Consider the following 11,633-nt stretch of genomic DNA (forward strand, 5'->3'; position numbering starts at 1 on the left):
GAGTTTTACTGGCAGACCTAATTTATTACTATCCGTTCTGTGGGTGACATGAGAGTTGAGTGGGAAGAGTGAAAGCTGTTTTGCATATTCTCAAATTCTTTGCTTTTCTAGTTAAATAATCACAGCCTTAAGCTATTGTTCATTCTGCACCCGTTTGAAAGACCCCCAGTGGGTCCTAACATTCACTTTCACACAGCAATTATTCATAAAGAAAACAAGTTCAGTGTCATGCGCACTTCCCCCAGCAGATGGATGCTGGTGTGAAGACACATAGGAGTCACTGACATTCGTTTTCTCAGCGTATGAGGGCGAAATGAATCCCATAACAAAGGCAACTCCCAATTCACCAATACTTAGAAAATGCATGGGAATAGATGTTCAGCATTATAGCTTCAATCTCGATGTGTTCAACCAGACTATACATTTAGTTTAGGCCGACCTTAACCTTTATTTATATCGCTTTTACCGCTTACCTCGTGCACTTTTGGACTTTCCAAATCTCTAGTTTGACAAAACAATAAATTAATTAAACATCTCTGTAAAACTGTGAGAAATTTCTAACCTGTCAGAGCGCTAAATGAGTATAATATTCTGGAGTGAGAAACCAACACATGGTGCAAAGTGAAGTGGTGTCCTTTGAAGCCGCTCTCTCTCAAAACCCACAGACTAAAAAGAGACATGTGACCTTCTAGATAATAGGATTTTTTTTTCTGCAGTCTTGAATTGGCAAGTGTTTTCAGAGGAGGTAAACCTCTCTCGATATGGTGCAGTAGTGCATGCGTGACAAAGGAAGAGTTTTATTTTTACAACTTTACACAGGTAAAAAAAACAAACAAAAAAAACAGCAGATACACAGTAAATGCATTTGTTTTTGCTATTTTGTTTAACACTTGAAAGAATATGCGGCTTTGTGTTATAAACAGCAGCTGCAGCAGAGACAATTAAGTACAAATACATGCATGAAAAGGAAGTACAATTACTCCCGCATAAACACTTTACAGACCATCTTTTCAGATGAGTACGGTATGACTAAGAACACTCTGACGCCTGTCACACTTCTATAACGTCTCTCTCAATCTCATTCTCTTACACAATTAACACACACACTCATGCACACACACAAAAGACAGAGAGAGATGGCTGCTACTTCATGCTTTCATTTCTGACACGACCAGCTACTTATATGAGTGTGTCTTCATACAGTGGTAGCTGCCCGAGCACATTTGTGTGCGTGTGTGTGTGCATAGGCATGAATGTGCAAGAGTGACGTCTACTTCAGTTCTAGGCGGTGCTCGCCGCGGGCTATGTGGGAAGAGAACTCGTAACGGTCTCGACTGCGGTGGCCGCACACGTTGCACTCGAGCGGATCGCGGAAGCCGTGGCAGCCCATGTGGATGGTGAACATGACATAGTCCAGGAAGATCACCCTGCAGTGGCCGCAGGGGTACACCGCCCCGGGCAGCGCTCCGGCCTCGCCGTCAGCACGCATCACCCGCAAAGCCTCAAGAGGGGACAGAGGGATGGGCTGGGAGTGTGGGTGAGGTATGCCGTTCTGGTGATTCAGACCCCCGAGCAGGTGCCCCAAGCTGTACATGACAGGCTGGGACATCTGGGAGCCATCAGAGTGGAAGGAGTCCATGCTGAGGGGTGGCTGGGTGGCGTGAGAGAGGCCCATGAGCGACATGCCCATCTTGTGGCCATTGGTGAGGCCCATGGGGCTCATGTCATTACGGCTTAAAGGGATGGGGTAAGGCCTGTGAGAGGGAGGTGGGTCATTGTCTGGGCCTGTGAGCATGGACTGTTGCTGATGGTGGGTGTCGGGCCCTGGGGAGCCAGGCGGAGGGTCCTTGACATCAGTTCGCTGGATCATCTCCCTGTTAAAGCTCAGGTCCAGGCATACGCCATTGTCGCCTGGACCAGTAACACGACAAGTAAGCACTCAAGACTTAATAGGACGAGGTTTCACACACTTCATCCAACAGTACAACTAGAGAAACGGCACAGGCAGCGAGCAGCATGCAAAACAGTTACTGCTTACAGAGGGTAAAGATCAAACAGAGATCCTTACGAAGCTCTAAGGGGTCCTCACTTTGGTGCTAAGTGGAAGCAGTGAGAAAAGTGTGCATCTCTAGGGCACAACAAGTGAAAAGGCACCAGGTTCACAAGAATAAAGAAGCGCAAAAGCACGAGAGACTCCTGAGGCAGCAGTAGAGATCGGAGGTATGAGAGGACAGAGGGCTGAGAGGAAGCAGACGACGCAGACGAAGGCCTCTGGTGCAGCTGTACCACAGAAGTTTTGACAGAGAGACACCTGCTCACGTTTCTCGCCTCCCGCCTGATCTTTCTCTGCGGTTGCGTTGCATTACTTCTCTTTCCCGCTGTGGTTGTCATATTGAAAGATCTCACTTCATTTGTCAACTTGATAGAGACGTAGGAGGCCTTTTTTTTTTTTTTTTTTTTGCCAATACACCTCGTTTTGCGAGCAGCCTGAGGCTTGATTATGAAACTACAACTCAATGTTAGGCTTAACCGGAAAGATGAGAGCCAACTATTGAAAATCGTTGTATGTGTGTGTGTGCGTACGCCCATAAAGTTTGGGAAACTGCTGTGCAAAGTCAGCCATTTACTGAAACTGATATCTTTTGATCCTTTTGCGCAAAGTCGAATTATTATCTGAGTCTAAATCAAAGAACACAAAGTGAGTAATTAAACTGAGAAGCTTCAAGTGCATTTCTCTCTCTCTGCCTCGCTCTCTTTTTTTAATTTATTTTTTGTTACACATATCCAGTTAATTAACCATGCATGGTTACCAATACCCACCTATGACACGATTCTCACAGAGAATTTAGGGTAGTTGAGACCACTCTGTTGTGTGTGCAGGTATGAGGCAGGTGTTCTGCCCACAATTCCTGTTTGGCAAGAGATGGAGGCCAGCAAAGACAAACAGACAGACGAGTAGCTCAGACAGACAGCTTCAAATAAACAACATAGCACAGATGATGATGTATTGTAAAGAGTAAATGCCCAAAAAGCCAGACAATGTTCACATTTAAAAAGAGCAGCATATAAAAGCTGTAGTCAATACACATATCAGACAATCCAAACAATCAAACTGCTACAGTTAACGCTTCTCTTCTACCAGCTTGAGATCTATGCTGCTGCTCTTACCTGTGAACTTCTGCGGCATTGAACTCTTCCGTTTGGCAACGTTGCTTGCGAGCCTGTCGAGCAGCAGCGCGCGCTCAGTCCCCATCTGAGTCCTGGATGTGTGGCTGTCCTCTGGTTGGCAGCAAGAGAGTGAGAGAGAGCAACAAGGAAATGAAAACCTCTTCTCGGTCGAGCAGTACCATGAGTGAAGGGACTGCACTGAGATGCAGCTGTCCACCTGTCTGAGCCTTTGAGTGTATAAAGTGAAGTGAAAAAAACAAAGACAAGCTGTGGTGTCATGCTCGGGGGGAAGGAGATATTAATTTAAGATCAAAAGTCACTTTGACCTCACTTCCTGGTTCTTCTTTACTTTGCCCGTGCAGGAGAAGAGACCACAGGATGAGGATGTACTTCCTCACCGCTAAGGCACTATCATGCATAAACTTACGACATTTGGTGACCACAGAAACAGAGCATTGTCTGTGTGCTGCAACTTTGCAACTGTCCTGTCAGTATGTAAAGGCTTTTTTATGTGTGTGTATGAGTGTGTGCATGCGTGTATGTGTGTGCGTGTATGTGTGTGTGTTGGGGGGGGACCCTATGTGTGTGTGTGTGTGTGTGTGGTGGTGATGGGGGGGTAATAGATGGCGTACATCTGCTTGTGTGTCTGATGCCTGGGCGGAAACATTTGCCCTACATCTTTGGCTTCCCCTTTGCCAGTGCAGACATGAGAAGCGGTCTTCATTGCGCTGAGCCTTCCTACCACAGCAGCCATAACCTATTTACTTGTAATGATGGGGTACTAGCCATGAGCTCATTAATTTAATGAGGTTATAAAAAAAAGGATCTGTTCGCTTAATTATGTGCATGCTGCACAAAAGTGTTTATGTGACTGTGCTGTGTTCTGATTACATTAACACCTCTATGTGTGAACTGTGTTTCTGTGCGTAAAGACGGCTCTGAGGATGTTTTTGTGAACGCTGCTCACCTCTCTCTGCTAGACCTTTGCTCTGAATGTACACATGGCACCTCTCTCGGTGTTCATCAAGGGAACTTCGCTGCTTGTAGCTGCGACTACAGTGGTTGCACTTGAAGGGCTTCTCCACTGTGAGCAAGAGTTTCAGTTAATCGCTAACACATCGACAAAAGCACAGTATTATTTTGTTAAGCAGTCGGTTTCACACAAAACTGATGATGTGCACGTTAGCGGCTGCGTCTGCAGGTAAAACACGTGAACTGAAATTGAATGAGTAAGTTTCCAGGAGTGTATGAGTAACATGCCATATGTGATGTGTGTCACCATATGAGACTGCATGGTAGTGTGTTACTGGAAAAGCCATGTAGGCTCAGCAGACCTCAAGTGTTGAGATTCAAAAGGAGTGAGAAACCAACTTGAAGGAGTAACAAAACCAATCTGCACAATACTGTACACAGGTGCATACAGTATCAGTGCTTATCGGCGTCGCGTGTGAGTGGATGCGCGTGGATGTGGCTGGCTGGTACCAGAATGGGTGCGCAGGTGCCCGCTCAGAGCGTCACGTCGTCGGCAGGCGTAGCTGCACATCGGGCATTTGAAAGGCTTTTCTCCGGAGTGTAGTTTGATGTGGCGAAGCAGGTTTCCCTTCTGGGTGAAGGAGGCCCCGCACTGAGTACAGTGGAATGGTCTCTCACCTGTGTCAGAAAAAAACACACCATGGAAAAACAAATTCTGCACTTTGGCCTCTGAACTCATTGATCAGAAACTTATTTTTGGATTCCATACAAAAGTTTAAATTATCTTAGCAGGGTACTTTAATTTGTTACTTTTTTTTATCTATACTTTGGTCAGATTCTGCTTCTGGTTCCTTTTATTGCAGTGAATTGCAATCATTCACCATCGCTGAAAGGGGAACAAGGCAACATCCACTTTGATTGTCAGAAACCTAGAAACAATGTTCTCACGACTCAGACCGCACAAATGCCAAGCATATTGTGCACTTGACTTCCCATGTCGAAAACGCGGCCGCGTGTGTTCCAACCGAAGGCGTCACGATTCCACTATTCAGCTTAACTCATTAGTCAAACGAAGCCGCAGAGCGAATGCATGTTTTACAACCTAAACCAACAACATAACGGCCCGTCATCTTGACTTAAGCGTGGCTGAGCTGGTGGAGCCGTGGTTACAGCCATTATGGAAACCCTTGACATGTTCATTCATTAAGCTCTGCTCTACATTCAAAAGAAGCACACAACGTATGTACTTATCTCACAGCTTATGTCAGTTTTTCTGATGTGGCCAATAACAGCTCTATATTTCAGTGGCAAATATTACTTCATGTGGATAGACAGTAAGCTGACCACAACAGAAAATGTGTGCAGGATGAGCATTATTTTCCATACTGTTACTCTGCTCTGAGCAGATTGATCTGAATAGATTGTGAACCATATGAATAAGCGAGTTATTGCAGGATGACTGTAGAAGTACTATGATGTGTTGACTTATCTGTCCCTGCTATCGGATCAGTCAGTTATTGCATGTGCTTTATATATGAACAATAGAAGATATTTCACAACCCGTCGCTGCTGCCGTAGCACTGGTTGGAGCACGCACGTCACGTATGATGCAGATTTGCGTGCTCTTATCGGTGTTACTCGATCTTGCATCCTGACCTACTCGGTATGAGGAGCTCCCAGAGCTATCAACAGTGTGATGATTGCACAACTCTTGTGTTTGAGGTCAGGTGTTTGGGCTGTGTTCCTGCGCTTACCCGTGTGGCTGCGCTTGTGCACCAGCAGTACATTAATGCTGATGCAGGACAGGCCACAGATGTCACAGCTGAGCTTGCCTGTCGGCGGGGTGCGGGGGGCCACGGTTCCAGGAACGTAGGTCCCTTCAGCTGCTGCAGCGGCGTGGGCGTCTGGCAGGGCCGCGCTGTCGTAGCGCGAGTAGTCCACCAGTGAAAGGTCCTGCGGCTCATTCAGGCCATCTCCCTCTTCATCTCCCTCCACATCCCTCTCCTCCTCATTATCCTCCTCTGTCCTCTCCTCATCAAATGCTTCCTCCATCCCGTCCTCACTTCCTCCCTCCACTTCCTCTTTAGGCACAAGCTCTCTCTCTCTTTCAGCCTTGAGACACTGCTCATTATCTTCCATCTCCTTGGTCTCGGTCTTTATCACACCTAAGCAAGGTGGAAGTGAGGGAGAAACAAAGAATATCTTTGGAGAGACATTTGAGGTAAGCACACATGAGGTGACTGAAATTGAAGCAGCTTGCAGAGACAAGACGGACTGATGTACAGAACATTTTCCACTTCCAAATAAGGAGCTAAAAAAGCCTGATTTGACCCTGCTCCAATCAGAATGTGAAACGCTGTCACATCTTCACTTCTACATTTATATTTTAAGTTGATAGTATTAGTACTAGCACATCTCCAAAGCGAGGGTAGCTTAATTTGGGCTGATGCGTAGTGTGACAAAGAGATTCAAAAGATGTGCGCTTGAGATAAGGGGAAGGCATTTCCTCTCAATACACAGAAACTAGAACCAGGGCAGGAGAGAGAGAGAGACACAGAGACGCCTCACACAGACAACACCAATATCTGCTTTTAAAACGCAAAATCAGACTCATTAGCTGCCAGCTCTGTCATAGAGGCTGAAAAACATCTTTACCGTAAGTCCTTCATGATTCCATCTATCAGCCAGTACCAGTTCTAGTAGTTTGCCAAGTTACTTTTTCTTGACCATAGGTCCTTTGCAACTGTACACCAAACTATGACACCATACAGGATTTGTCCAACTGTATGTACATTTCTCAACACCACAACTGTCGACACACAGAGTCCTGAGGCCTGGTTTGCAGGACCTCTCACCCAGCATCTTGCTAAGTGTCAACCAACCCCCCAGCGTATTAGTTCCATCCAGAAACCACACTGTGGTCTTGGCGGTGACTGGTGATGAGCTGAAGAGCTGCGCCTTGTATTGTGGAAAGCGCTCTGAGGTGCTATGGAAACTTTGCACACAGAGCTCCGAGAGGCCCGATATAGAGTCCAGGGTCTCAGAGCAGTGAACCGCAGGCTGTGCATTAGACGCAGAGCAGGGCTTTAGGAAGTGCACCCAGTCGGGTAGATGGGTGGCAGTCAGAAATAAAGAGGAGAGCTGTCTGTAACACCATGTTCTTTTTTTTTCTAAAGTGACAAATAAGAGACTATGGCCACAAAGTAAAAAATATCCCGTGAGAAACAAAGTGGTCACAGTTTGATGTGAGGGTATTGGACGCCGCCACACATCACACATATGTATCGTATGTCACAGTGTTGTCATTTTAGATAATCAAGAAGTTTTATTATACAGTGCATGACTCTGCAGAGATGACTACAATCAGACTTTGCTGACATTGCACTCAAGAAACAGTGAGTGAATCCAAGCCGTGATGAAATCCTCAAATACTGACAATTCTTTGCAAATTGCTTTGGACCGAATGAAACATTATGAAGAGCACGGGTGCAGCTTTTAACCAAATATCATGATAAACAGATCACCTAACCTAAGTTTGATACCTTTCCCATCTCACTTAGTTAAGTGATTAATAATTATTAATAACCATGCATGCAGTCTAACTGCACTAATGTTTGCGTTCAACTAAATTATAAAACCCTTCACCTTGTTTCTTTATGTGGAAAAAGAGTGATTTATGAAAGCCTTAAAACAAACACACAAATGCACAATGACAGGCACAACATAATGACGTTTAAGTTCTATTCTGTCTTCTTCAATTGCGCGTTCAAGGGTTTGTAGTGTAACGTCCACAGAAATAAATGTAACTGTAGCAAGGAAAAGTTTCAAAGAAGCAGGATGAAACGGAAGCGGTAACGGAATGATCTCCGTCATATAAAGTGCATATAAATCTTTATATATGTGAGTGTGTGGGTTCACGTACGTGGATCCATGACACCTTCTGCACCTTGTGTTCCATTCTCACTGAATGAGTTATCCTCCTTCTCTTCCTCCTCCTCCTGCGGCTTCACTTCTGCACCATTGCTGCAAACATCTGAAAAGGACACGTTGTCAGCGTGCAAATCTTCATTCACTAAATATTTCAGACGGACACAGAAAACACTCTGACCCGCCTCCGACTGCCTGCACTAGTGTCTCTAATATACTTTCAATACTCTTGAGTCGTGCGCGCTCCGGCAGTGTTTCAGGCGGGAGCTGTGGAGAAATGTGTGCAGCCTGACCACGTACACTTTCACACTAAAGGAATCGGATACTCACCCATCCCGTCTTCCTCTGGGGACGTAAATTCAGGATGTTTGTCTGTGTTCATGATGAATGTTCTGCGAAAATCAGTTATAATATTGTGTTAATAAAGAGAGAAAAAAAATCACGAATAAGTCTAATCAGATGATGGAGGGATGGAGGATCACGCCTGATTCCTTCTTTAAAAGCAGGTTTGTGCTGAAGAGAGAGAACACGACGCAAAAGGTGGGTTTGTGGCACACATTCGTCATGTCAATTTTAGTTTGACCCTTTGAAACTAACTTTTCAGACGTCCTTGACACTAATAAAAGGCCGAAGACTATTTCTACAACGGCATGTGAAGAAATAGAAGCAACACTTGCACGTCGCTGTTCCTGTTGGTTGGACAGCGTAAAAAGACGTTTATAAAAAAGAAAGTGGGTAAAAGCCCACGGTTGATTGCTCGACCTTGTCTCTACATTTAGCCTTATGAGAAAGAGATGATGTTCATTGCACATGTATTTCCTGCTGGGTTTGTACATAGGAGCGAGTGTAAAACAGCTTTCCACTCCAACAGAGTCAACAGAGAGACTCCACTACTTGTAGACACAGTTTAAAAATTAATAAAATTTCCTACTGTGGTCTTATTGCCCCTGCGCCCCTTATCGGATCCTTTTGTGTTAACAAAAAAAAAAAAAAAAAAAACTTTTAAAATGTTATATTAACCGTCATCAAAATTGAAAACGATATACCTCGTGTAGTTTTGATCATTTAGTTGTCTGTGATGAAAATAGAATAGGAAACTCTCTCACTCAGTCAAAATGAAATTGAGAAGCACCACACATGCTGTCTACAAGTTACAGTTCATCCTAAACTACGTCTTTGGCTTTGTTTCTTACTGGGAGGTTAACGATAAGTTTGAGTAATGATGAAATGATCTTACCTGCTTTTAGCTCAGCACCCAGAGGAGAACTGCCCTCGCAGTAGGAGATTCCACACTCCGCCACTGGACTTTCTCTGAATATGGAATATACGCAGTGTCACTACGGTGAATTTTGGAGACATCCCTTAAAGGAACAGGAACTCATTTTGAACAAGGTGGAGCAACAAAGACCAAAGCATTCACACACGGAAGAGTAACAACAACAACAGTGAGATTTAGAAACACTTCACACTGTCTCCATGTTCAAGATTTAAAGGTTCCTAGACTGAACCTAAAAACGTGTGGTGTTTCTGACACTGCACATTTATGAGTGAAACAAAAACTGATTATGGGTTTGATTACAGTTCAGGCAGTGGCACATGGTCCCTGACTAGTATCCATTTAAGGAGTTATATCTCCATCTTGTGGCCAAGCAAGAAAGCAACTTCTCATTTGAGCTTTCAGAGTGATAAATATATTAGAAAAATAAAAAAAAAGCAGTGGTACCATAGCTCACGACATACACTTTTAGTTTTTGCTGTTTTGTTTTTTAATTTGGGTGAGTTCTATATCAAGAGTGTTTGGTTTGAATCTACCAGGACAATGCAATAGTGTTTAAAGCAGACATTTTAGGGGCATTCAATAAATTGACTAAAACTCTAAACAGCAGAGTAGCACCACATTAACTTAGCTGTAAGTGCTGGATAACGAGACGATCTAGTGGCCTAGAGGTTTAAATGATATGCTTCACATCTGCCTCGACAGACAAGTCATACTTGCTGTGAGGGGATTTTTTCCTAATGCACTTCTGATGTAAGTGATGTGCGACAAAATCTACAATTGTCCCCATTCTGTCGAAAATGCGTTCTAAAGTTCAACCGAAGCTAAAATGATGCCTCAGCAGTCTGAGTAAGTGAAGTTCCTTTGCAGTGTTCATACAGTTCAGCCAGGAAAAAAAAAAAAAAAAAAACTTTCAATGAAATTCACTCGATTTAATCAACTCGACTGCTGGAGCATCATTTTAGCTTCTGTGTAGATCTGTGGATCCCATTTCCTCAACTGGACACACATTAGAGAATTTTCCACTTTTACTTTCCTCCTGTGCAGCTTTAAGGATGTGAAAGTCTACTCGTTCCATCTTTTTATTTAATATACGATGATAAAACTGAGAGAGCAAAATCTTCTCTATGAAGTGCAACACCGATATTGCTGCTCTTAGAAGCGTATTTTTGTACAATACACTTTTAAAGGGGATGTGTTTCAACTAATACAGAGAAAAGACACCTCTGCATGGAAGTGGATAGTCCTACAACCATTTTGTTGTAAACTAATTCAGCTCCACTGCGGTCAGATGACGTCTATGGGAGTACGCAAATTCTGGCCTTGCGTACTTGGTAGTTCAGACTTGACACGTCAGATTTTAAAGTTCAGAGGAATGGAGGAATGGAGGGCGGAAAACGGTCATTCCGAAATTGAAACAGCAGCGTACTTGATGAGAAGCCACTCTAGGATACCTGATTGTACCACGTCCACAGAAGTTACCTCCTGATGCGCCCTCAGCAAAAAGGGGTAATGCAAGAACATGCCCAAGACAGTATTTGGACTGTACTTGGTCAGACATTGAACTGGAACTGTACAGCGACTGATGCCATTTCACAAGTCAACAACAACACAAGTAGACAAGGATGCATTTTGATATATGGCCCATGATTACACCACACGCAGACCCTAGCGCCGCAGACTGACTGTAGTTGCAGCGACACAGATCGCGAGATTAGTCTGTTTGATAGTAGCGTATTTGCGCATTAGTATATTCGGGTGTCTCTCCATCTCTCATCTTGTTTTGGATCAATAAAGATGGAACACATCAAGGAAAGGTTAACTGAGGAGGTTCAAATGTTTGTATGACTTGAAAGTTTTAGTCGCCATAGTTGAAAGTGAAGCAGGAAGTAGAAACAAAAATTAAGCTGACTGGTAAAAAAGACACAGCGCCGACTTGCGTTTGGGTGGCGTTTTCACAGAGCGAGGCACAAGTATGAATGCACCGGCGTAGGCTATGTGCACAGGTTACGGCGTCCATGTCCTGCAGTACCTTAAATGAGCCTTTACTCTTCTGTCAATCACCACGAAAAGCCTGCACAAAAAACAATCAGGCCCAGGGTTAGAGCTATCTTTATCAGACCTTAATTGGTTCCCAATGGAATGATACCAGACAAACTTTCCGCCACAAAAAAAAATTGTCTAGCTCCCAGACTAGCCTGACATGTTTAGTGTGTTTAGAAAATTTGGGATGCAGTATGAAAAGTTTGTTATGAGGTTAACTGACTGCCAGTGGGAAAAGAACGTTTAC

The 11,633-nt window shown here is 44.1% G+C and overlaps 1 protein-coding gene across 2 annotated transcripts in view; it reads right to left on the minus strand.

The window, feature by feature from the left end:
• Nucleotides 1-781: 781 nt before the first annotated feature.
• Nucleotides 782-11,633, minus strand: part of LOC311505101 (zinc finger protein Aiolos-like) — a 34,135-nt gene continuing 23,283 nt past the window's right edge. The window contains exons 3-10 of one of the 2 annotated variants that reach the window (XM_084568503.1): nucleotides 9,305-9,378; nucleotides 8,398-8,459; nucleotides 8,063-8,173; nucleotides 5,895-6,305; nucleotides 4,651-4,818; nucleotides 4,136-4,252; nucleotides 3,169-3,279; nucleotides 782-1,911 (exon numbers count right to left, since the gene is read on the minus strand). In XM_084568503.1, coding sequence (XP_084424629.1) covers nucleotides 1,271-1,911; nucleotides 3,169-3,279; nucleotides 4,136-4,252; nucleotides 4,651-4,818; nucleotides 5,895-6,305; nucleotides 8,063-8,173; nucleotides 8,398-8,449 — 1,611 coding nt within the window. In that variant the 5' untranslated portion in view covers nucleotides 8,450-8,459; nucleotides 9,305-9,378 and the 3' untranslated portion in view covers nucleotides 782-1,270. Of the gene's footprint in view, nucleotides 1,912-3,168; nucleotides 3,280-4,135; nucleotides 4,253-4,650; nucleotides 4,819-5,894; nucleotides 6,306-8,062; nucleotides 8,174-8,397; nucleotides 8,460-9,304; nucleotides 10,151-11,633 lie in introns of those variants that run through there. The other variant, XM_084568504.1, reaches the window with a different exon arrangement.

This window comes from Chelon labrosus (genome assembly GCF_963514085.1).
Source record: "Chelon labrosus genome assembly, chromosome: 2".
In the NCBI taxonomy this organism is placed as follows: domain Eukaryota; kingdom Metazoa; phylum Chordata; class Actinopteri; order Mugiliformes; family Mugilidae; genus Chelon; species Chelon labrosus.